Source organism: Bombyx mandarina, chromosome 17 (assembly GCF_030267445.1).
Source record: "Bombyx mandarina strain Sakado chromosome 17, ASM3026744v2".
Classification (NCBI taxonomy): domain Eukaryota; kingdom Metazoa; phylum Arthropoda; class Insecta; order Lepidoptera; family Bombycidae; genus Bombyx; species Bombyx mandarina.
The window spans coordinates 13,053,020-13,080,928 of NC_143223.1; the positions used below are offsets into that span (position 1 = coordinate 13,053,020).

A 27,909-nucleotide genomic window follows, 5' to 3' on the forward strand; every position below is an offset into this window, starting at 1 on the left:
ACCAGCTTTTTGCATTTGTGTACAAGAAGTAAAATTGCTCAAACACAGCGAGACATACTTACTCCACTGCTTGTTTCCATTCATGCAAAGCCACAGAAAAGCATAATAACAAAAACCTTACATTGTTTGTTCAAAGAAGTTTACAGCCGTGAACGATTTTAGTGTGGTTTGTATAAGAATATTCAATAGTAGTTCACGTATTAGAAGCAGATACGAACACTGGTCTCTACCAGTTCTACGTGCGAAATCAAAATAAATTCAATATTAGTGAGACTTCGACGACCTGAAAGTTGGCGGCGGCATTCGTTCGATAACACTGGTTAAACTTAGCCACTGACTAAATCACCAAATATTAACATTGATTTGAAATTTCATAAAATTTGGAAATACTAAGAATTTTAAGGAAGCAAACAAAAATCCAATCAAATTGCTGTTCGCTAGTCTCGCTAAAACTCGAGAACGACTGGACCGATTTGGCTAATTTTGATCTTGAATTATTTGTGGAAGTCCAGAGAAGGTTTAAAAGGTAGATAAATATGAAAATGCTCGGAATTAATTAAAAATAACAATTTTGTTTTTCCCGTGTCGGACGGATTCTTTTTGTTTGTTTTAAGTTTATTTTATACAAAAGCTTAGGTCTTTTATTTCTCGATTGGGGCACTACGAAGTCTGCCGGGTCAACTAGTTAAATATAAAAATTCTAAATGTCGTCCATTGGTATATTTAATACATCAATAATGTCGTTGATAATTTGATTGCCGCTGAATGTCCCTTTTGATTATATATTTTTATCGTATTTTTTAAATTAGGCAGAAAAAGGTTTTTTTTAGACTAAAAACCCTCTGGCTTAAAAACTCTACACAATTCAATCAATAGTCAGTCAGATTTAAAAATAAATAAGTTTTGTTCTCTCACTCGAAACTTTAATTCTTCGTTCTTTAATTCACTTAAATTCTTCCTTTTCTTATATTTATACATCGTTTTTACACCGTAAATAAAGAAGCCAGGCTTTATTTGTAAAGTTTCACCGAAACCCGAGATAAGCTAAATAACGCACTACACTTGCCAAATGATGAATATTTCAAAAGAAAATTATATTCTACTATTTTAAATCATAAAATACGGACGCGAACCTTTTTTTGAAAGGCTCTGTACAAAATGTATACAACATAAACATGTTTCAAAGATTTGAATTCAATTTGAAATTCATTGTTGCAGATTAGCAGTTCTTCTCGCAGCGGTAACAGCTTCCATCGGAGCTCCAGCATCATCAGCTAACTATGATGAGAACCTTACATTGGACAAAAAAGAGCAATCCACTCATGAATTATTAAGCTCGCTTGGCTTAAAAAAACTGAGAATACCGGCCGCGCATCACAGGAAGCGCCTCGCAGAACAAGGGAGACGCCATAGTACGGGAGACTCCAGAATGTACGTCATTAAACTACCCCCCAACATGAGTTATTACTCTCATGCCGATCCAGCGCCCGCCGCAGCGAGGACTCTACCTCTTCAGATGAAGAGCAACGGAAAACCTGCACGCGTTTACCACTGGAATATTCCAGTACTGCAGAAATTGGCAAAGAACCGACCTCAGGCAAGATTCGACGACGATAACATAGTCGATGTTGAAAGTACTCCAACGTGGCCAAAAGCACCGACCGATCATCCGAACGCTCTTGACGCGTTGGCGTATTACGTTCCCGCCAAAAAGACGTCGTTCCGAAAATATTTTTCAGGCAACGGGAAACCGAAATCCTTTTATGTGATCGAAAAAAACAAGAGTGCTGCACAGTATCATAAGTTATTGCCTTAATTGAGTTAATTTGATTATGGTCAGATGTACGAAAGAAAATAATCTCTAATACAACTCTTGACGTGAATGATAAAACGCAGCATAGATTACAGATTACTTAAAGAACTAAGTAATGAAAATATTGTTTTATTAAACAAAAATGGCCAGTTGTAGCTTCATTATTGACTGAGTGAAAACTCAGACAATTAAATGATATGTTATAACAAAATCAATGTAAAATCACTAGAGCAAAATTCCTACACCTAAATTGTGTTTTACTAAATTAAAGGTACGTCTTAAGCTGTGAGTGAACCTCCTTGTATTTTGAAGATGATTGTAAAATTACATTGGCAAAAAATATATATCGAAAATTTGAAGGAACAATATAGATTTCAAATTGTCAACTCCAATTTATTATTTAAAATATATAGCTGCAATCCTTTATAGGTTATCATTTTCGTTAGTTCATTTAGAAATTAATATAGTCGTAACCCTAAGGATAACTTTATTTATAGTAGTTGACTTTTGAATAATGAAAAATCGATGTGTGCAATTTCATTATGGTGTCCACTCCAAAAAAAAAATTATCGTAAATATTTTTTTATCCAAATTAACCCAATTAAATTCACTTAGCATCTGTTTATTGTTTTTCATTAAACTGCATTTAAAATAGTATATCGAACCAATTCTTTCTCCAATATATTACACTCAATAACATTTTAATGCAATTTCAAAGTCGTCATATTTTCGTTATGAATAAAATATTTTCCATTCTAACTCCAAAAATCAATAATTTTACAGACTTCAAATCAAAATGAAGGAGGCTCTTGATTCGAGGCGTATGTTTCAACTAATACAATTTTAATGCTTCGGTAATATTTTTTAAGTAAAATAGATTATTTATATCCGCATAGTAGGTAATCGATCCAGTGCGTGTTAATGTAAAAAAAGCTTTTATTATATTTTCTAAGTAGCATTAAGTAAACGATAGGTGCTTAGATCTATTATTAAGACTGTATTACGAATTTAAATTATTTTTTTACTAAAGTTAAGATGCAACATTTTTAAAATAATCTTTGGCTATTAGAATCTGTATGGTTGTGGTACTTGGTGGTTGGTAAGGCTTATTAGTATGCAGGGTGTCTTTGAACGGTTCCCGGATGGTGTATCCAGTGACAAGTAGTAGAACCAGTGATTTCTCTTAGCAGCTCAGATCAGATAAGACATCGATTTCGAAAAAGTGTTCAATAATGTTTTTTGGCTTATAGCTCAATGTAACACTTCGACACTAACAGATCCAGTGAAATATTTGATGAAAACCAAACTAATTTAACTCGAGCGTGATTCTTAAGTGGCATGACAACGAGTGTCCAATCCAAATGACCGTGATTAATATTATCTGAAATATTATGAGATTCTGTTTTGGTACAACAAATGAGATTTCGGGAACCCAAAAACTTTGCATTTTTTTCTTTCACTTTTATTATAAACAGCCGGAATTGTAAATTATAGTTCGCTCTTAGTTTTGTTTAGTTTTTTAAAATTAGAATACATGATTCTAATTTAAAAAAATATATATTTCAGAAATACCCTCAATCTGTACACAAATGAAGTCAACGAGTCATAGAATATGATATAAATTTTAATTTATTTATTTTTACTTAACTATACGAAATGGGACTATAAAATTTATTTGTTACTAGCTGAGCCCCGCGATGTTACCCGCGGTTATTGTGGTACCGCGGGGCGAAGTTAGTCTAAAAGAAGTAGCCTAAGTTACTCCTTATATGATCAGCTACCTATCAGTGAAAGTCTCGTCAAAATCCGTCCAGCCGTTCCAGATATTAACCGGAACAAACGGACGGACAGACAGACGAAAATATATTATTAGGTATAATAACAATAAAACTTGTCCAACAGTTTGAATGTGGTAAACAGTAATGTTTTTATGCTTACCACATTCAAGTGGTAAACATAAATTGCAATTCGATGCTTGATGTGCAAAAACATCAAATTGTTGATACTAATACCAAATAAAACGGACCTTTAATTACAAAGCCGATATGTCGCATAGGTGAAATACTTACCCCTCGAGATATGATCAGCGCCAACAGACTACAGAATATCTTCCGATTTATGTTAGATTTCTTTCCGTTTTTACAGATAATGTATTTTTTTGTTTGTTTTAGTAAACTAGATTAAATAAATGAGTAGGCAAGTCGTTACACTAGCATTAAGATATTTTGTACAACTAACTTGGAACTGAGCAATAAAATACTTATTATTAATTTACGCCTTTTTATTTATTTCGGTGGGAGGATAGCGTAATTCTATCGCTAACTTTACTGAAAATTAGATAGTCAACGAAAATCAAACGAAGATCTGAATTATGTCTTCGTGCTAAGACTAATAACTACATAATTTAAAAAAATTGTATTGTGATGGTTTTTTTTCCCTACCTAAGCTGATAGCCTTGAGAGGCTATTTCAACTTCACCCTATATGTAGGTGAGCTCACGGGGCTAAACCGGAAGTGTTGTTAAAGCTGGCCCTAGCAAGAGCAGTGCTTCGCAGAATCTACCACCGGATCGGAAACGCAACTCACTGAGAAGATCTGGCGAGAAACTCAGTGGGCTGTGTCTATGGGTTAATTCGCTCGTCGAGCCCTTCGTCGCAAGCGACGGGTTCGACGAGGACGGTGACCGGTGCTTGTGGTACCTATGGTGATGACTGAGTGTCCGGGTTAGTATATAATGTGGAAAACCGTTATATTCTCAACCTCAGACCTTTTGGAGGCGTCTTTGTATTTTTTTCTGTGGAAAATGTCAATGCCACAAATAAACGGCTGCTTCAAATGCAATGTCAAACGCAGTGCAATGAAACGTAATAGAGGAGGCTCAGATGCTCACGGAATCTTCACTCCAACTATCTACCTAATATACTTAAGTTATTCTCATTCAGGTTTAAGCACTTCCCATTTTCTATCAGTGCTTATTTCGCAGTGTCGGTAAAAGAAACCCAAAGACAGATAGACGTTGGACACTGTAGGCGAGGACCTCACTACCAGCTACATCTCCCGTGGCCAATTATACGTAGCTCTTTCTAGCATTAGACATGTCAACAATCTGTTTATGTATGTACCAGGTAATATTTCCAATAAAATATTAGGCGGCTCTGTCCACTATGATACTTAGTGTTATCCGTTTTTTTTTCTCTTTTTATATTTTGCATTGTAGGAATAGTAGTTTTCGATTTAACAGATACGTATTTATGTTGCTGAATTGCGGTATAATTCGTAAAAAAAAAACGTGGTAATAAATCTAATGCATAGATTATACACTTAATATATTATTATGATCTAATATGTAGTGACTGCCATCTATCCATGAAACTTTGCACTAGTACGTTCAAATTCGTAAGTTTCTCAAATAATCTCTGCTTCCACATGATAAATTAATTTAGAACATAAATACAGATGGCAGCACTTCCACACCTCTAGTTGTTTTAACGACAGTCAACACATGCGCGGCAGGCTGCGCGATTTATAAAAATCGTACCAAATGCTTGCCGACACAAATCCATAATTGTCGCCCATTGTAAAAATGTCATCTCCAAACGAGAGCAGCCCAGAAAATTTGCGAAATATAGACAATGGAAGTGAAAGAACAGTGCAGAGTGTTAAAAATCAAATATCGAGTGATAAAAATAAAAATGATTCCGCGAATACTATGATGATAAAAGTTAAAAGTGCTATTCCTCGACGTAGGTGAGTTTAATAGAAACTACAATTAAGAAAATCAATAACCAAATTATTTTACAAACTGAAAAAAATATTTTTATTTAATGTACATTTTTTTTCTAAATTGTTATAAGGTAAAAAAGGGCATGTGTCTGCTTCAGTTTTCCGGGTATAAATTACTACGCGCACTTCTAAAAATAATTTAGAGTTATCCCGTGCGTGCAAACTGTTATACATGAACTAAATCCTATTTTAAACTTTACATAAATCAGTATATCGCCCAATTTCGAATATAAAAAATATATTCGGTTTGGTGTGAATTATAGTCTTTAAAAGTGTTTTTACGGTTTAATGTAGTATTTACTATTTTCAATTGTTGTTGAGCTCTACAAAATCCGTAGTTTTCGTAATTTTGGAAATAATAAAATGGAAATAATAAACTCGAGATTAAACCGTCAAAATGGTTTTAATTATTTTAAATATTTGTTTAGGTTTCCATTATTTCCTATTCGTTATCGTCCAAGTAATATCTATACAATATAAAGTTTTCATAAGGAAATAAACATTGGTGTACATAAAGATAAAAAAATTTAAACTGTTTTATCTTATCAAAACTCTACGTGCAATATAGCATACATTTGACCCAATTTTTTATGAATCACTGATCGTTTTGAGTTATCGGAAAATTTTTGAAAGTATCTATAAACATCAATGATAATATTTTTTATTTAATACCATTCGTAGACCTTAGTTTTTTCCTCCTTCCTAAGCTGATGGCCTTGAGCGGCCATTTCAGCAAAACCCTAACATGTAGGTAAACTCACAGGGCTCAAGCCTGACGACGTTGCTAAAACTAACCCTAGTAAGAGCAGTGCTTCGCAGAATCTACCGCCAGATCGGAAACGCAACCCACTGAGAAGATCCGGTGAGAAACTCAGTGGGCTGTGATTATGGGTTAATTTACTCGCCGAGCCCTTCGTCGCAAGCGACGGCTTCGACCAGAACGATGACTTTGCTTGGGGTACCTAAAAGCACCGTTACTGAATCGGGAGGATCCAAAATGACGTGTTTTGGGCGACGTCGACTGTTTACCATTCAGTCCGCAGGATCGGGAATGGAGAGCTTAGAAGACTTAGACTTCATGTTTGTAGGTGGATGACAGTATTCAGTATACAACATCTAAGGCAATTAGCTTGAAGTCTGAAGAACCCCCAAAATCACAGAACATGTGCTCGGTTTTTGTTCGACTGATCTTCATATCCACGTTTTCCAACGTTTATTTCCATTTTGCCAGTCTCTTCTGTACCTCAGACCCTTCATCTCCAACGAGAACAATGTCGTCTGCGAACAGCAGGGCGCCTCTTACTTATATACCTACAGGCCAAGATATAAGAGGAATTTGAAATCTGTAATAGACAAGTTGTAGTAAAATTTTACTAAATTTTAGCACATCCCTGGCTAAGCGCATATTTGCCACCGATAGAATAATTTCTTCAAAGTCGATATCTTTACGTCTGAAGGTTCCGTCTAGTTCTAAGAACCTTGCACACTCGTTGCACAATTCCTCTCCACGTGTCTCTATTTTAGTCCTCTGTTTAAAATCCTCTATTTTAGTCCTAGTCTTTAATGCTTCAGATATAGACACATGCCTGTGAGTGATATTTTTTTTCTCCTACCTATGCTGATAGCCTTGAGAGGCTATTTCAGCTTCACCCCAACGTTTGTAGGTGAGCTCGCGGGGCTCAACCGGAGAGTTGCTAACACTGACCCTAGCAAGAGCAGTGCTTCGCAGAATCTACCACCGGATCGGAAACGCGACCCACTGAGAAGATCCGGCGAGAAACTCAGTGGGCTGTGTCTATGGGTTAGTTCGCTCATCGAGCCCTTCGTCGCAAGCGACGGGTTCGACGAGGACGGTGACCTGTGAGTGATGCCGTCAGCTTTGACCAACGGGAAGGTAATCTCCACCAATTAGAATTTCCCCGTCGACATGACCTACCACTATCAGTTTTTTGAGGTTGTCATGATTTTCAAACTATGTAGTTAACTATGCACTGATTAACAGCTTGAAGACAGCCCAGTCTTTGAGGGGTGCTCTTTGAGAATAGACATGTTTGTTCGGTGTGTTGTCTACGGGATGCGTAACACACGTACGTTTCTTGTCTCGTCTATCTAGTACTCTCCAGGATTTAACAGCATAGAGCAAGATTAGTGGAATAATTTACAGCTTATATAGTATATTACTATGAATATATACGCATACAATCTTTACATTATTTTCAGGCGTGACATTTAAGTTACAATAAAACAGGTACAATAATGAATTTTGTAATATTTTGTATTTGAATTTATTTAATTTTTATATTTTAACTTAATCTTATTGTTATATCTTTGCATATAAAGACGTTGAAGAATTATGCGTTAATAATGGTTAGTTTATTATATTCGTGTATTTTATCTACGGTTTTTTCTTTGATATTATTATTTTTATGCTTATTTGTGTGAATCTGTTTATAATAAATTAAATAATATATCTTAATAATCTTAATAATTCGGTCGTCATTTTGACGTAGGGATAGTGATAACCTTGACTTTTTGAACTTCACATTTGAGGTCACGGAGCTCTGGTATTGAGTGGAGGGAGGGTATATCTTACCAACTAGTCCATTGAAGTCCTCCATATTTACGATACGATAGTAATTTTGGACGTATGTGAGACTCGATGGCTGAAGATAGCAAAGGGTGAACCCGAAGATGCTAAAGCCCCCCGTTACAGAGCTCCTCTGCATCCTCGCCCGACGCTTGATCCCCCTCCTAAAATAGAATCTGGAACCTAGGCAAGGTTCTGGGTTCAAGTTTATTGTGATCAACACTACAGGTTTGTTGGGAGCCATACCCACCAAAAGGAAGTAACTTTGCTCACATGACGTCCGATCTCTGTTTCGGGGTTAGAGCTTGGTCACAAGGGGTTCCCGCGGCTAATACTACAACTAGGCGCGTAGCTCAAACCCAACGAGATCATAATCGATGACTGTACATCGTCACGGCCGATGGTGTCCCAGAATACTCTGCTGTAATTGGATCTTGTATTTTCTGTCTCAACGTAAAATCATACATTCTCCTCGTATCGTCATATTCCTCACTCCTGAGGGTCGTGACCACCCTTCAGTATCACATTCTCACGCACAATCTTTCTCCATCTATCCATATCGTATATATTGTTGCACATCTGACGTAGCTCGCGACTTTGTGATTAAGCTTAGACACTCAAGTGGCGCGGGGAGCCAGCTGCAAATTAATAATTCGTTTTTCAAAATATATAATAATATTATGCAAACATCCGATTTTTTCTAGACTAAAACTTAAGCGAAAGCTATTAGCTATATCGAAACCTCGCGCGGGAATTTATGTTGAGCATTAAATGAAAATTTCCATTCGTAAATGATTTAGCTTTATGGTGTTCTACTTAATTAGCAAATTTCACTAATAACAAATTGCAATTCGTTGAATTTACTCCACTTTATTAATTAAAAAATACAAAGTCGGTATCTACATCATTTTCGTTGCCTACCTACCTGTTTATTTTAAAACTTAATCTTATCTGTCCCGAGCTGATCGTCTTCGTAATAACTATGCCCACGATAAAAATTGATACAATTTGATATTATGATAACTGTTATCACTCGCACAAACAATATTTTACTCTTTTTTTTACTGCAAATTGTTCATTGACCTCGATGGGGAGGACTTTGAACAAATAATGTGGAAAGTCCAATCTAGATCATTAATTGCAATGATTTTAGCATAGTAAGATCTTAGTAAGTAATATCTTAACCTATAGTTCTTTTATTGGATTGTTACGCTAATACAAAATGCATTCTACATGTTCTTGTTTTCTTTTAGATTTTTGCAACACCTGGCATTTTAATAGATGTTCGCTAATTTTACTTACTGGTGGTAGGACCTCTAGAGTCTGCACGGGTAGGTACCACCACCCTGCCTATTTCTACCGTGATTACTGGTGGTAGGACCTGTAGAGTCCGCACGGGTAGGTACCACCACCCTGCCTATTTCTACCGTGATTACTGGTGGTAGGACCTGTAGAGTCCGCACGGGTAGGTACCACCACCCTACCTATTTCTACCGTGATTACTGGTGGTAGGACCTGTAGAGTCCGCACGGGTAGGTACCACCGCCCTCCCTATTTCTACCGTGATTACTGGTGGTAGGACCTCTTGTGAGTCCGCACGGGTAGGTACCACCACCCCGCCCATTTCCGCCGTGAAGCAGTAATGCGTTTCGGTTCGAAGGGTGGGGTAGCCGTAGTAACTATACTGAGACCTTAGAACTTATATCTCAAGGTGGGTGGCGCATTTACGTTGTAGATGTCTATGGGCTCCAGTAACCACTTAACACCAGGTGGGCTGTGAGCTCGTCCACTCATCTAAGCAATAAAAAAATAAATAAATAAAAAGGTGATTACTGGTGGTAGGACCTGTAGAGTCCGCACGGGTAGGTACCACCACCCTGCCTATTTCTACCGTGATTACTGGTGGTAGGACCTCTAGAGTCCGCACGGGTAGGTACCATCGCCCTGCCTATTTCTGCCGTGAAGCAGTAATGCGTTTCGGCTTGAAGTGTGGGACAGCCGTTGTAACTATACTTGAGACCTTAGAACTTATATCTCAAGGTGGGTGGCGCATTTCAGTTGTAGATGTCTATGGGCTCCAGTAATCTAACACCAGGTGGGCTGTGAGCTTGTCCACCAATGTAAGCAATAAAAAAAATGACAGACCCTTTAATACCGTGAAAAAATTATGTAAGGTAGCTGATGTAATTGTTTGATCCAAAGACAGTCGGTTAGTCGTCCGTGAAAACGAAAACCATAAAGTATTCTTTTTTTTTATAGCTTAAAAGGGTGGACTAGTTTAGCTAGCTTAGTTATGAGATCCCACAGACATCTACATCGTAAATACTACCACAAATCTTAAGACAAGAGGTCTTATAGCTCAGTTTTACAACGGCCGCCCCACCCTTCAAACCGAAACGCCTAACTGCTTCACGGCAGAGATAGGGAAGGTAGTGGTACCTACCCTTGTGGACTCATAAGACGTCCTGCCATAATTGGAAATAATACAATAACAAACTCAATAACCAAAGACAGTTTGCGTTGTTGGCTTAATTTTTTAATAATTAGGTTTCATTTCTAAACTATTGTTTTACGCTTTCAGACAGGATCTGCTGAAGTGGTACGGATGGGGCTACAAGGACACCATGTTCAAATTCAGCAGTGAGAGTGCCGCCTTCACCGGGAACAGGTAATGCTATCAAATATTTTAAAAAATCTTTATTGTTTAGTCTATCTTTATTATCTGTGGTTTAGAAGCTTTGTTTTATCTGTTTCACAATAAAAATATTTGAATCGAAATTTAAATATTATTTTTATATTGACTCGTGATATTCTAAGACGTTTATAAGTCTATTTGTTTTTTACTAAACCAGTAACTCAGATATGATTTACGCTCGCTTTTTTTAACTACATACTAGTGTATTTTTACGAGTTTTTTTTTTCGCTTCACAAAAAGAAAGCTATACCTTTCAAAACGAGGATACATGATTGCTTCGTGGCTGAAATAGACAGGACGGATATACCAACTCGCATCCACAATACGTAGCAGCACAATACTGTCATTCAAAGCAAAAATTTGATTTGGAATAGAAAAGGATGATCATCAGGATGATTTTGAAGTCGTCATGGCCTAACGGATAAGACGTCCGGTGCATTCGTGTTGAGCGATGCACCGGTGTTCGAATCTCAGGCGGGTACCAATTTTTCTAATGAAATACGTACTCAACAAATGTTCACGATTGACTTCCACGGTGTAGGAATATCATCGTGTAATAAAAATGAAACCCGCAAAATTTTAATTTGCGTAATTACTGGTGTTAGGACCTCTTGTGAGTCCGCGCGGGTAGGTACCACCACCCTGCCTATTTCTGCCGTGAAGCAGTAATGCGTTTCGGTTTGAAGGGTGGGGCAGCCGTTGTAGCTATACTGAGATCTTAGAACTTATATCTCAAGGCGGGTGGCGAATTTACTTTGTAGAAGTCTATGGGCTCCAGTAACCACTTAACACCAGGTGGGCTGTGAGCTCGTACACCCATCTAAGCAATAAAAAATAAATAAATAAAAGTAGTTACTAGGTCACGATCGCATGTCTTCTCCCAAAACACTCGGTCCCAAGATTATCTTAATTTAAATAGTCGTAAATTCAGAACCGCTATGCGCATATTTAGAATGGATCAACATTGAAATGTAGATAATAATTTTGAATGACATGTCTTTTAAGCGTTATTTACATGAGAAAAACGAAGTAACGTGCTGTTTGTTCATTGTGGACTGGCTTTCAGTAAACTTTGTGCCGGAACCTACTTAGAAGGCAGAAGTAGGTTACAAATAAATTAATGGCTTTAGCTATAAAATGTGTTCGAAGCGATCATGATGAAAATTGAATTGCTGATGTCCCTGAGTGACGGCAACCAATCACCATTAGGTGGGTCGTATGCTCGTTTGCCATTTTGTTTTATTGCTTAGATGAGTCGACGAGCTCACAGCCCACCTGGTGTTAAGTGGTTACTGGAGCCCATAGATATCTACAAGGTAAATGCGCCACTCACCTTGAGATATGAGTGCTAAGGTCTCAGTATAGTTACTTGAGATTCCAACACGTCTTTTGCCCTTGTAGGCAGACGAGCATACCGCCCACCTGATGGTGAGTGGTTACCGTCGCCCATGGACTTTAGCAGCGCCAGGGGCACAGCCAAGCCGCTGCCTACTGCTTAATACTCTCCACAAGTCTCGTTTGAGGAAGGACATGTCATAGCGCTCGGGAAACACCGTGGAGGGGAGCTCATTCCATAGCCGGATGGTGCGTGGCAAAAAAGAAACGCACTGTCAATGAACGCAGCGGTTCCAGATAATATGGATGAACTCTGATCCGATGGCGGGAGGTGCTCTGCCCTAGTGCCCTGGTCTCAAGTATAGTTACAACGGCTGCCCCACCCTTCAAACCGAAACGCATTACTGCTTCACGGCAGAAATAGACAGAATGGTAGTACCTACCCGCGCGGACTGACAAGAGGTCCTACCACCAGTAAAAAAAAAATATTTCAATGAGAGCTATCTAATCAACATGAAACTATACTATACCAAACTGTATTCGAATACAGCTTAAAAGAGGTTACCTGCTGTATGAAGACAGACATAATTACTAATTAGTCTTAATTTAGAATTTCGTCTTTACTAAGCAGAACGTAAAGTATAAAATAATTTTAATAGGCTAACGTAAATGCTACATTCTGGCTAACATGTCTTACCCTGGGACAAGAAAGTGCGGGCCCACAACGTACCTACACCCAATTTTAGCAAGAACAAAAAATCTAAATCACTACGTTATTATGAAATTGATCATCAAATATTAACGCTTTATTCATATTTCGAAACAGGAAAAAACCAAATGCCACAAACGCACACACGCACACACAAACACACACACACACACCCATTAGAAACTAATTATTGATTGTTTTAAATATCCAGAAAATTATAAAAATACTTGTAATCAGATGCGTTAAGCGTAATATTTACATATACATATTTATTTATATGGTGTGTATTATGAGATTGAACTAGAAATTGGTCACCACGATTGTGACTATTTTTAAAAGCAGCGTTTATCCGTTTTGAAAGGATTTGCAAAAAAATTTCTAATATGTCGAGAGATGAGTGACTGTGGCGGCGTTTGCTTTATGATCATCTATGGGCTCCGCTTAGAAGACCATGTGACTTGAAGCTGAACAGCAATAGAAGATGGCGCGGGCATTTCTTGGGGAGCCAAGATCTTAGACCGAAATCATTTTCAATTTAAACTACTTTTACGGTTTAATCTCGCGTGTTTAACTATCATTAAATTATAATATTTACGATATTTCGATTACTTTTTAGATTTCGTGGTCACGGACGCCTTGAATAATACTAGAGGTCCCGCAGTAGTCGAAATTCGACTATAATTAATTGGAACACTATTAAGATTATATTTTATACTTCTATAATCACAAATTTCGCCAAGACTACACTATAAAAAATATTAACAAAGACAAACAATATTTAATCTATTCTCAATTTGACAACAGACGTCAAGAACAAAAGATTGACAATAAATAGTATAAATGCGTGTGTGCGTCAAATACATGGTATGTAGTGTGTGTAATGTTTTCTTTATTGATTTAATGTACCTTTTATGCATTATTTAAAAAAAAAAATAGCATTGTGCACTTCTTCTCTATATTCTCTATAAGTGTGGAAAATTTCATACTCTTCCGTCCACGCAATTTTCGTAAAAAGGGATACAAAGTTTTTGCTTCACGTATTAATATATAGATAATGACAAAATATGTAATAGTAAGTTAAATATAAATAACGAAATATCAGAAACAATATTTTGATAGTAAAATATTGCTAGATTAAAGCGTAAAATTTGTTTTAATTATGTCTAAGGCTCGCGAAAACCAAAGAAACTACAAATCATTCTTCTTGATATTTAAAAAAAGAAATGACAAAAGGTCACTTCTAGCTTGAACCCAATTACTACGAACATATTTGTGGCAATTGGTGGGCGACAGTTAAATTGAAGCTTCCCGTTGTTTTCGAGGACCACGTGTCGTCTGATAACACGTTGCGAGATTTATTATCCGGTTCGTCATTTGACATTTTGGATTAATCAAATCATACGTAATTGTTGGAACTAGTGGTCCCCTGGAAGTCGAAATTCGACTATAGTTAATTGAAATTACATATAAGTTTGTACACTATTATGATTCTATTGTCAAAGACTATTTATTATATTTCTATAATCACAGATTGCGCCAAGACTACACTTTAAACAAATATTAATAAAGACACAACAATATTTACCTAATCTAGTCTCAATTTGACCACAGACTATAAGCAATAAGAAAAGTTTGAAAATAAACAAATAGTATAACATGCGTGTGTGTGTCAAATACATTGTGGTGTGTGTAATGTTTTTTTTATTTTTTGTTTTTGGTATTTTTATGGATAATTTAAAAAAATATGAACCTTCTACACTCCTTCTCTATATTCTCTATAAGTATGGGAAATTTCATATTCCTCCATCCGCGCAATTTTCGTAAAAATGGTACAAAGTTTTTACTTCACGTATTAATATATAGGTGTAGTAATGGATGTGCATTCCATGACTGCTTTGCATTCGTTGTTATCCTCAGAAACGCAACTTGGATTCGATTAACTTGAAAACGCTAGTAATTAATTCATTGGACCTTGATACGTATGCAAATTTTTATATATATTAGTCGGACGTGATGAAGTCGGTGAAAATTAAGCAGAAAGATTGCATTAATAAATGGATACAGAGTATTTTCCTCGGGTTTTGCGAGTTGTAGACGTAATCTTTAACGGCCGTCTAGTGTAGTGGTAAGTGACATGGTCACTACACAAGGGGGTCGCGGGTTCGAATCCCGCCAAGGGACGATATTTGTATAATAAATATAAATGTCTTTTCCAGGGTTATGGATGTATATTAAATATGTGTATGTGTATAATAAAAATCTTATATTTATTTCCGTTATCTGGTACCTGTAACACAAGTTCTTTACGAACTTATCACGGGACCAGTTAACGTGGCGTGACTGTTAGTAAATATTTATATTTATTTATTATTTTATTTTTAATCTAAACTACTTTTACGGTTTAATTGCGTTCTCGCTGACAACCGTGAGTACCGTGACCACGAAAACTGTAAAGTATTTGAAACGTCGCAAACAATGTATTATGTAATGACAAAAAGGAACGCGGGATTGAACTGTTAATTTACTTTTAATAAAATAAATAAAGGTGAAGTTAATGAAAGAACATTAAAGTGCGTAAATCCAGTATACACATGTTTATAACATTAAGTGACATGTTCGCGTTTCCTTAAGAAGGTACAGTTGAAAGTCACCTGAATTGTTTTATTGAACATTAGCTGACCCGGCAGACTTCGTGGTGCCTCAATCGATAAATAAAAGACCTAAACTTTTGTATAAAATAAATTTACAACAAACAAAAGGAATCCGTCCGACGGGGGGCACATCAAAGGACAAACAAAATTGTTATTTTTATTTAATTCCGAGCATTTTCATATTTATCTACCTTTTAAACCTTCCCTGGACTTACACAAATAATTCAAGACCAAAATTAGCCAAATCGATCCAGTCGTTCTCGAGTTTCAGCGAGACTAACGAACAGCAATTCATTTATATATATATATATAGATTATATATAGGATATACGAACAAACATTAATCTTTTTATTAGTGTAGACGGGCAGACGAGTTTACGGCCCACTTTATGTTAAGCGGGGAGCTCATTACATCACAATGCACCCATTCATGATCAATAGAACTCTCATAGACTACAAGCATATTTTCCTGGAATACATAACTTACATGAACTTATTAAGATGAAGTTATTTGAAGATGAAGTTATTTGTTAAGGAAATTTATTAATATATTCCTTTTAATACTGTATAAACTATTATATGTATGTATGTATATACTTTTTGTAACTTAATATAAATTTCATTGCACCTACCACTATTCACTCTGCACTACCTTTGGTTGACTGGTAGAGAATGCCTTAGGCATTAAGTCCGCCAATGTAAATTTTACATGAAGTGTAATAAATAAAATAAATAAATAACTTTGTGATCTAGGTTCTATGGAACAATTAAATATTACAAACGCAAACATTCACACCTACACACGTTCGAATGTCCTCTGTGCGTAATCCAATAACATTTGTGTTCACACCTCGATGCCAAGGTCGATCCTGAAAAGATGTGAAATACTTAAACCGCAATAAACTAATCATTGAATGTGTGATTAATGATTGCATGCCAATATACAACTGCAACGATAAATACTGCGAGTAGCTGCACTTAATTTTATCCCGACGAAGTCACCCAGCCGCGAATGCACTACAAATATTTAATATTATAAATTTATTGATCTAAAATAATAGTAAATTTATTTTCAAACATCATGTGCATACGTAGTGTTGGAATTTTTTTACAAAGGTTTGCGTCCTCTTGGCTGGAGTCGCCAGTAATAGCAAGAACCCCCAGTCTCTAGTATTATAGATCGTATGTTATGCTAGAAACGTTACCCTTTCTCTAGAACTAGACAATAATTTGGCCCCTAAGGTGCATTCATATTCCTTCGCATGTGCAAAGGACGTCGGTAAAGGCGTTCTGTACACGACCCTTAAGGTAGCCTCGAGCCAAAAGGTCATTAAGCAGAGTTACACCGTTCGTAATATCGAAGTGTCGTGTCACTCTTTGCAAGAGTAATTTTTGATGACAACTACCTTCCGAACTTCCAAGAATTTTAATGCAGCTTTCAAACATAAAAGTACTTTTTCGGTTTAATCTCTCGTTTTTTATTGACCTTAGGCCTAGGCCGCACTACGGTTTTTTCCCGGGAGCGGTTAACCGCTGTAACCGCGAAACCGCTTAATACGCACACACTACAATTATTAACCGCGAATTCGCCCGCGATTTTCACAGTTTGAAGATGGATAAATTTCAAAAGAGCAGTAGCAGTGTGGCTCTGGTACTAAAAAATAGATAAAAAGACAACGAAAATTTTACAAATGTTGGGTCTATCCACTTTCTAGCCGTAGATTTGAGAAAGGTTTCTTTCATAAGAAATATCGAAAGAGGAACGCCCACTCTCCATAGTGTGCTAGGCCCAAGATGGACATCAAATATTACTATAAAAATGTACTGATTCAAATTCTTAAATGTATTGGATATCTAAAAAATATATTGAAATTGACGCCACTATTATAAAAAATATAATAAAAATAAAAACTCGTTTTGAGGTTAATTTTCTATATAAATAAGTGTCGGATTGTGAGATACTTCAAGAACTTTTATTTTCTTAATGTTTAAGATGTTCCTAATGTATTTTCATCCAATAGGGTATTAAAAAAAAAACACACATACTTCTTTAAATATCTATATTTTCTTCATCTTCATACACAATTAGTAAATCATCTAAAAATAGCAAAGGAGAGCATATACACGGTTTTAAATCTCGGTCAGGGTAAAACCACAATTCACACAATGTTTTTTAGTCGTAGTATGAAACGTTATTGATAAAAGTAAAATAAATCGAAGAAAAATCAAAACACACCCATTTTGTACGCAAGCACAACACCACAAGCAGCAAGCGAAGTGTCAGTCAGTCAGATTAAATTCAGTGTTGTCAGTATAAAGAAAAATAATTACATGAAATTCATATATCGGTTATTTTTTTAAATAACCGATAATTGATTATATCTTAATCTTTTTTTTACGAGTACACATTATTTTTTATGTTTTTGTTTTAGTTGTACCTATTTAAATAACAATACTAGTAAAGTTTTTTTTATTGCTTAGATGGGTGGACGAGCTCACTGCCACCCTGGTGTTGTTAAGTCGTTACTCGAGCCCACAGACATCTACAACGTAAATGCGCCACCCACCTTGAGATATAAGTTCTAAGGTCTCAAGTATAGTTACAAGTTAAAGTCCAACGGATATGTCTTCGATGTTATTTTATGTGCATAAAATCCATTAAAATGGATTGATTAATGATAATACTTAAAATGATTTATTTATATGTCTTATTTATATACTTAAAATATTTACTTCATACGTAAAAGGTTTTGAAGCTGGCAATATTTTTCCCGCAAAAATCAAAATCCTTGTTTTTTCAATAGAGTTACTTTTTTTAAACTACTTATTGTAAACTGTAGTGGCGCTCATTTGGAAGGAAGTAAATGCATATTTATTTATGACAAAATTAATGCACTAAGTATTTTTTCTATAATCTATTGTCCGCTTTGGGCCTAAAATGGGCATTCCCCTTTTAGAAAACCCCTAGAGAAATTTTTCAATTACTATCGGATGTCAGTAGCCAGTTTCATGGAAACAAAGCTTCGCAAATGTATTTGACATTTCAAAAAAACTGCCCGCGGTTCGGCATAGTGCGTGCACGGATACCTAGTTCTATGGATTACAAATTTTCTTGCGGTTTTTTTTCTGTGACAATTTTGTAACATTTCGCGGTTTTAAAATCAGTCGCGGTAAAAAACCGCAAGTGCGGTCGCTTGTATTCGTTTTCGTGTTTCATAAGCTCACACGGTTATTAACCGCTGCGGTTTCACCGTAGTGCGGCCTAGGCCTTAGATTATTTTTTACTTTTCGTATACTTTACTTACAGTTTTCGTGGGCATGGACGGATAAGGTGTTGTTCGTTAATATTTGAATATTTTGCTAACTACAGTCTTATTTAAACAAAAAAAAATCTCTGGTCTGTTACGTTTCGTTTCACACCAATCTGGCTAATAGTATCTTAAGGTCTGGCAGTGAATTTGAAAACCTAAGTCAGGCAAACGGTATTTAGCCTAATATTCAAATGACGACGAATAACACCTTAGTCGCCTGACCATGAAAACTGTAGTGTTCGAAACCGCGGAAATAATATAATGCCAATAAGAAGCATGAGATTAAATCGTAAAAGTGATTTTATTATGTCTATCGCTCGCGAAAACCGAATAAAATCGCTAGCTTTTAGAGCTAGGAAGAATCCTTAGTCTTTATTGACTAAAACCAAGGGCACAAACCACTATTGTAAACACATCAAAGCGTTGTTATTACGTAATGCGACGGTGCCCACTGTCAACATTACATAGAGTTGCAAATCAAACAGTTGAGGAATATGTCAGATACACTAATAGATACGTTTTGTGTAAATATTTGTACGAAGCTTAAAAAAAAAAAAACCTTTTTCGGTAACTAAAAGTATAATTTTACAATATTCGATAATTACAGCGACATTTGTACTGTGTTGTTAATTTTGCTATTAGATGTCTAGACGATGTTCCTTTAAAAGAGACATTTAATCTTTTTTTTTTTTATGCTCTTGTAAGCAGACGAGCATATGGCCAATCTAACGGTGAATGGTTTCTGTCGCTAACTGACATGAACAATGTCAGGGGCCAGCCAGCCTATTGAGTACTCTCCACAAAGCTCGTTTGAAAAAATGACATGTTATTGCAGTAAGAAAACATCTTGAAGGGAAGTCAATTCAATGTCGGATGGTACATTGCAGAAAAGATCTCTGGAAACGCACTGTGGAGGAACGAAGTGGTTCTAGTTAGTATGGATGAAAAACGAGATGATGGGATTATCTCAAACAGTTCTTGAGAATACTTTCCATTTTTATTGCTTAGATGGGTGGACGAGCTCACAGCCCACCTGGTGTTAAGTGGTTACTGGAGCCCATAGACATCCACAACGTAAATGCGCCACCCACCTTGAGATATAAGTTCTAAGGTCTCAGTATAGTTACAACGGCTGCCCCACCCTTCAAACCGAAACGCATTACTGCTTCACGGCAGAAATAGGCAGGGCGGTGGTACCCACCCGCGCGGACTCACAAGAGGTCCTACCACCAGTAATTACGCAAATTATAATTTTGCGGGTTTCATTTTTATTACACAATGTTATTCCTTCACCGTGGAAGTCAATCGTGAACATTTGTTGAGTACGTATTTCATTAGAAAAATTGGTACCCGCCTGAGATTCGAACATCGGTGCATCGCTCAACACGAATGCACCGGACGTCTTACCCGTTAAGCCACGACGACTTCGATGTACATACGGTACAAAATATAATAGAAGGAAACAAACGACTTGATGAACTTAATGGAACTATGGTGGTTCTTAGCTTTGAGCTGGTCCCGTCTATGGTGATGATGCCCGACCATGTTATATTTTGTATTTCCATCAGCGATTAACCTCTCTCAGTTTTCGTCTCCCCTTCTCAGTAAATGGATAAAGTAACACAAAAAGCAGTGTTCGCGTTGTGTACAATCATGTGGGTGTGTGATCAATTCGCATGCTCATTTTGAATACCAGCAGTATCGACTGGTTTGTGAGCTTATGGTACTCTCAGCATTCATTCGCCTCCAACACCAGATTTCGTAATGGATTCACAAGGCCCTGTCGACTGGATGATAAAAAACGCACGCTGATATTAGCGTTCGATATTTTCTGATCTCCCGACTACGTGCTTAATATCAGTGCAATAATTTATCAGTGTCATAGGTTTTTTTTTCTTTTTCGAAATATCAAAACACCTATGAACTTGGGACTTAATTAATCACGTTCGTGATTCCTGACGATGTTTAATGTTTGGACTTACCAAGTATTCTAACTTCGTATACAACTAATGCATTTGTTTAAATAACAACAATAAAGACAAAATAAGAATCTTCAAACTTACATCTAAAATTAATTATCCGAATTTAGATTTTAATGCGTTTTACAGAACTTAGACAGTAATCGTTCTATTTTAAAAACCAGTACACAATTTGTAATGTTATATATAATATAATTATATATTATTATATAATTCTACCACTTCGGCACTCGAATTTCCAATGCAAATATACTTAAGACTACTTCAATGCACCTCGCAATGAGCAATAAAATTTATTGTCGATTTTGTATAAAACAACGTAATCGTCGAATAGCAATTGTGTGGACACAAACTGTTTACATATTGTCATACCGACCGCGGTCAACAAGCAACGTCTTTAATGTCCATTGTAGTACATATTTCATTGGCAATAAATCTTTGTGTAATATAATTTGCTAAGTTAGCTTAGGCTATGAGAAAATGATTATTCCATTTGACTCGTTATAGAATAGGGCAGTTCTTTTTTTTTTTATTGCCCTTGTAGGCAGACGAGCATACGGCCCACCTGATGGTGAGTGGTTACCGTCGCCCATGGACTTCAGCAATGACAGGGGCAGAGCCAAGCCGCTGTCTACCGTTTAATACTCTCCACAAGCCTCGTTTGAAGAAGGACATGTCATAGCGCTCGGAAAACACCGTGGAGGGAAGCTCATTCCATAGCCGGATGGTACATGGCAAAAAAGACCTCTGGAAACGCACTGTGGATGACCACAGTGGCTCCAGGTAGTATGGATGAACTCTACTCCAGTGGCGGGCGGTGCGATGGGAAAAACGAGATGCCGGTATCATCTCGAACAATTCCTCAGAGCACTCCCCTAAGTTCGGATTGTTAATAATAACGAACTTACGGATTGTTTGAAATTTTTAAGTTAACAGAGGAAAACACAGCCCACCTGGTGTGAATTGGTTACCGGAGCCCATAGAAATCTACAACGTAAATGCCGCTACCCACCTGACCTTACTGACTGAGACCTTATAACTTATCTCAAGGTGGGTGGTGGCATTTACATTGTAGATGTCTATGGGCTCCGGTAACCACTAAACAGCAGGTGAACTGTGAGCTCGTCCACCCACCTAAACAATACATATAATGTGTTTGTTACTACCATTTAAAAGTCCGATTGAAATTATACAACCCCTAGAAAAGTTGAACATCAAAGTTCAACGTAGAAATCGTTCGTTCTCAAATGAAAGATTCGCATTATTTCTATGACGCATTCTTCTTTAAACAAGGTTCAGGTCAGCGGCTCGGCTATTAGGCATTGGCATTGGCTACATGAAAATCTGTGACTACTCACTATCAGGAGAACCGTATCTCGCCTGCCTTCAAAAATAATTTGAAGCCCAACCAAGCCTTGAGATCCATATTCATACTATGACCATATAGCATTAAATACTTAAATTTCTCCGAGTCCAAATCCAGCATGAACTGGCCATTTTTCCTTGGACAGATATTGTACCTTGTAAGAGCAGAGAATATGCTCTCCGACGAGGCTGCATTGTTTGTTGCTTATGTGCACAATGTGTGAATACGTACTTCAAGTTTTCCTAACAATAACTAAAGACTAATGTTGCCGTTAGGAAATTCCATTAAATATAAATAAAGAGTGAGTTACGCTAAAAACGTAAACATATTGTTTTTGTCTGACACTTCTGCTTTTAATAACAACTCATAATTCTTTTTGGAGATTTTTCCGTGGGAAATAATTTTAAAGATAGACATCAACGAATTTAATTGAAAGGATTTTAGAGATTTTTTCTCCCTCGTTTGTTTCTCACGGTTATTAAAGTTTTTGGTCGTTAATTTGTTTATTTGTAAGAAATGACCGTAAAGGCGCTCGATACCCTTTTCTCGACCTTCAAAATTAGACTTTAAAACTGTTCTATGTTTATATCGCCGCCACAGGAGCTCGACATCGACAATAATACAACATGTTCTTCTTCTCAATCGTGTCACTCTTGACAGAGTGGTCGTGATCGTCATGTAGTGTTGGAAGGGGCAGACTTGATGCGTCTCACGATGTCGCGCCATCTCTCCCTGCTCGAGGCCATGTCATCACAATACAATTTAAGATGTTCACCAAGCATCTTTTGGTGTAGTCGGTAAGCGGTGTACTCTTATAGATACCGTATGCTGTACTTACTTAGCCCTTATCTTTCTATTTTCACACGTCATTTCGGATCCTCCCGATCCACTAACGGTGCTTTTAGATACCTCAAGCACCGGTCATCGTTCTCGTCGAACCCGTCGCTTGCGACGAAGGGCACGACGACTAAATTAACCCTAAGACACAGCCTACTGAGTTTCTCGCCGAATCTTCTCAGTGGGTCGCGTTTCCGATCCGGTGGTAGATTCTGCGAAGCACGACTCTTGCTAGGGTTCGTGCTAGCAACGTCGTCAGGTTTGAGCCCCGTGAGCTCACCTACTAGTTAAGGTTATGCTGAAATAGCTTCTCAAGGCTATCTATCAGCTTAGGTAGGAAAAACTAAAAAAATAAGAAGATCTGTATATTACCAACCTTAAAGTCGTCATCAAAATCGAAGTTTTCTTCGTTAATGATGGTGGCGCCTCTAGCAGATTAAACTGTTAGATTCGAGACTAGACTTTCCAATCATGATACTATTATTAGAACAACTTAAGGAGTAGAAACTACTATGCAAATGCTAAGGGAAAAAAAACTATTTTCAAACATTTTCTTTTTACAGATGAGACTAAAACTCGTCATAGTGTATGAAAGAAAATGAATCTATTGAAAAACAGAGGAGAAACTTGTACTTAATTTTTATTTCTTTTCACATTTTTATAGAATACATAATATGCACATATATAGGTATAGATTTGCATCGAATATGTAGATATTCGATGTTCGTATCTATTAGTCGGTAGAGCCCACGTGTAATACCACCCTTTATTTTTCCCGAGAAGCAGCGTTTATGCTTAAAGAATGGGACCACCGTTGTATAGTACAATTTGAGAGTTTGACCTTATACATGTCCCGAGGTGGTATTGACTATGCAAAGACCCGGTGACCGCTTTTAACATCAGGGCTCGCATTATTCTTACTTTATTCTTAACATATCTTTTTATTTCCGGCGGCCTCAGGGAGCCGTTGAAACAATTAAAACTAATTTTACGGCTTCATCTCGCGCTTATGACTTGCGATGTTTCAAATACTTTACAGTTTTCTTGGTCGCGGACGGTCAGACATATAATAATGAACACAATATTTTTATCATTGAGTTAATTAAAAATTTCTTTCCAGATACTCAATAGCAGGGAAATGCTTACCCCACCTACCGCAGTGGGCCATAGACAACTTTGGCATAGATCCAGATTCACCGCCCAAAATTCCGGAAGCGCCAAGTAGTTTTGCAGAAAGTCGCCTGCCGGAAAACGTTAAGGATGAATTGGAGATGATCGCCGCAGTAAGCGTGGACGGCATGGATAGACTGATTAGAGCACACGGGCAGACCTTAAAGGACATAGCGAACGTCAGAAATAACAGCTTTCGGAGAATACCTGACGCTGTCATATGGCCAGATTGTCATGAGCAGGTCAGTAAATCGCGCCAAACTATTAACCGGCTTCCTTTGTTCAGCTGCCAAACTGTTAAATAACTAGATCTTTACTCTTTTAAGCCAGTCGTCGATTGTAAGTTGTAGGTTAGTTGACTGACCCGCTGGTACGCCGAGCAAAAAGTGCGACTCTGTTAAGGTTTTTTTTTTTCGTTTCATGTATACCGAATTATTAAGTTTTAGTTATTTATACACAAAAATAGTGATTGGATGAACGTTTTTTTATTTATTTCATGGACACGAGATTTCGTCCTCTGTTATATAGACAGCGGCTTGGCTCTGCCCCTGGCATTGCTGAAGTCCATGGGCGACGGTAACCACTCACCATGCTCGTCTGCCTACAAGGGCAATAAAAAAATAAATAAAAATTGGTTATTGAATGTACATGACGTATCCCTTGCATTATTCATGTCCATGTGACACGGTAACCGCTTACCTCAGGTGCCGTAAATACCCAAAAAAAGGTTTGTTCTTAAATTATCTCTTGCTCTTTTTGTTGCCCTTATCTCTCACATTACATGGGGTTGACGCAGCATGTCCTCTTATCATGCTGCGTAGGGATTTGATATGACTTACAACCATCCGCCTGTCTGACGTCATTCGAGTCCCTTATTCGTCTTTTACGGCACCGGCAGCAAGATATGGGTCGATCTAATTCCAAACTTAAGGTTTTAAAATAATTATAGCCGAATTATAATTATTTGAAAACCAATAACTCATCGGTTCTGTATGACCGCGACTATTCGCGGCCCTATGGCCATGCTATCTATTCCCGTAGGTGGTCATTAAAGACGCTAAAAGACTAACTGGAGAATGGGCAGCAGCAGAATATTTATAATTATACTAGCGTAATCCAATCAAATTGGAAGCCTACGATGGGCACGACATGTAGTTCGAATGGAGGAGACCAAAATGCCAAGTCAACTACTATATGGCAAATCAGAGGGCCGCAGAAGTCGTGGCAGAGCCAAACTCCGATAGTTAGATGGCGTAGAGCAGGATCTCAAAGCTATCGGTGTCAAGAACTGGAAGGAGAAAGTCCTTAACAGAGCAATCTCGAGAGACATTCTGTACCAGGTTAAGGCCCACCCTGGGCTCATATATGCAACTAGCTGTACCCGTCCGCTTCGCTGGGCATTTAAAATTAACATTATTATTTCTCAACCCCGCAAAGATACTCATCTCTATCTATCTATTAAGTACATGTATTTTCTACATGGATACCAAGTTTCAAGTCAATCGGATGCATGGTTCAGTAGTTATAACGGAACATCCGTAAAAACCACTAGTTTTATATATTAGTATAGAAGTATAGATAACAAAAAAACAACGAAAAATTGCACATTAAAATGTCAAACGTATGTGACATTTTATTTTGTTGGTTTATACGTCATCCTTAGTGAACTGTTTACATAAAAGGTAATAATCAGTGTAGGTATCATCGTAAATAACAGACAAACTAGTAGTTACATATGTGCGAAATGTAAATATAGGTATAGGGTGTGAAGGAATTTAGACGGAACTCGGATGACGTCAAGACTATGAATTTCAGAGCAATTTAATAACAAAAATGTACATTAATGCGAATTCTATTTTTACCTGGCCATAACGATTCAAAAGGTATATTTTAAGCGGAATCATCTGCCATGTCTATAGATAGTACATTCAGAATACACGAAACTGGATATTTAGTAGTGATACATTATATACAAGCTTATCTTGAAATAATCGGTAACGTCATTCAAATTTTTGGCGTATTCCTTCTATTCTACCACAGGTAGGTATCGCTTACCTTTGTATATGGCAAGATTTTTTTCTTTTTGGTGTAGGTAGTCAGACAAATTTACGGCAAATGAATGATGATAATATTGTATCAAATGCCTTTGTTCTTAAGAATTTTTGGAAGAGGCTATGATTGGAGAAGTTGTGATTATTGTAAGAACTTCGTAAAAAACGAGTCGTGACCGCGCACCGGGAAATATAGCGTGCATAGGCCTTTTTTTTTTTTCGGGCCGGGGGCCGAGCCTCCTACGAGGTCCCCGCGCCTAGGGGGCGCGCGGGGTATGTGAGACTTAACGATCTGCAGGTGTTGAGAGCAGATCGCGGGCCCAAGGATTTTAGGGCCCACCCACTAAACGACTCCCCTGCACTCTTACACCCGACGTCCGATCTCCGTCCGGGGTCAGAACCCGGTCAGAGTAGGGGGGTTCCCGCGGTCAACACTACAACCAGACACGCGGCGCCACCCCGAGGACGCCCGACCGATGGGTCGTCGAGGCGATAGTCGACGACCAACGAGGTCGGTCTCCGCGGTACGGCGGCCCTACTAGGCCGCCCGGGCGGTGCCGCTGGTGTTCCGGGATACCCCGCTGGGCCAGAACCAGCCTGCCGGGTCGGAACGCGATACACCGCCGACCGGGGTGCATAGGCCTCCCACAAGATAGGCCAAGATATCTTACTTTGGAGAAGGCATATGTCCAGCAGTAGACGTCCGTGGTCTGATGATGACGACTATTGGGAATATAATAAAACGAAATACTTATTTATCTGCTCAAAACTCTTTACTTTGTACTAATAATTTCATTTTGAACCATATATTATGTACTAATATATGACTCGGTGTTACGTAATTTCAAATGAAATTAATATTAGTACGACTTTTTTTTGCGGATTAGATGACAATTAATATACATTAGGTTTGCAAGTATTTGCTTTAAGCGTAGTGAATTCGTTTCCGAACGTTCTGACTTCGTAAAGTTACATTTCACTGTGAGTTTTGTTAAATTATTACATTTAATAATAATCTAGACTAAAATGCAAATCGTTTCGATCGGCCAACGAGAGACGATTCTAATGTCATAAATGACAAATGTCAAAAATTGAAGTTTGACAGATTCAATTTGCTTTTTTTTGTTTATTAGAGGTCAAATATTTCAGTCTCCATATCCTACATAGAGCCGATAATACCAAGATTAGATATCTTGAGTATCCCATAAAACTCACAAGTTCTAGAAGTACGATCAAAAAGCGCTGAGTATTTGACAATGGTCGCACTGTGGAAATCGTTCTCGGCTAGTTGATGAATGGTGATGAGATTATTGGCATTTTTTCTCTTTCTTTCAGGTAGAAAAGATAGTCCAATGTGCGTCGCGGCACAACTTCGTGATCATTCCTTTCGGTGGGGGCACGTCGGTGTCCGGCGCGGTCACTTGCCCCGAGAACGAACCCAGGCCCATAGTCGCCCTGGACACGAGCGAAATGAATTCAATACTGTGGTTGGACAAGGAACAGCTACTGGCGAGAGTGCAAGTAAATAAATACGTTTAGTTTATGTATTCGTATTACAAACTATACCGTTTCTCGTGCTATTAATTAGGCCTACAGATTCATGGTATTTTTTTATTGCGTAG

The 27,909-nt window shown here is 37.5% G+C and overlaps 2 protein-coding genes across 2 annotated transcripts in view; both read left to right on the top strand.

The window, feature by feature from the left end:
- Nucleotides 1-4,083, top strand: part of LOC114245420 (uncharacterized) — a 63,399-nt gene extending 59,316 nt beyond the window's left edge. The window contains exon 2 of the mRNA XM_028177581.2: nt 1,219-4,083. Within this exon, the coding sequence (XP_028033382.2) occupies nt 1,219-1,816 (598 nt within the window). The 3' untranslated portion in view covers nt 1,817-4,083. The remainder of the gene's footprint in view (nt 1-1,218) is intronic.
- A 1,241-nt stretch (nt 4,084-5,324) lies between these two features.
- Nucleotides 5,325-27,909, top strand: part of Agps (alkyldihydroxyacetonephosphate synthase) — a 37,947-nt gene continuing 15,362 nt past the window's right edge. Inside the window, exons 1-4 of the mRNA XM_028177572.2 lie at nt 5,325-5,560; nt 10,765-10,851; nt 24,187-24,478; nt 27,623-27,808. Of these exons, the coding sequence (XP_028033373.2) occupies nt 5,397-5,560; nt 10,765-10,851; nt 24,187-24,478; nt 27,623-27,808 (729 nt within the window). The 5' untranslated portion in view covers nt 5,325-5,396. The remainder of the gene's footprint in view (nt 5,561-10,764; nt 10,852-24,186; nt 24,479-27,622; nt 27,809-27,909) is intronic.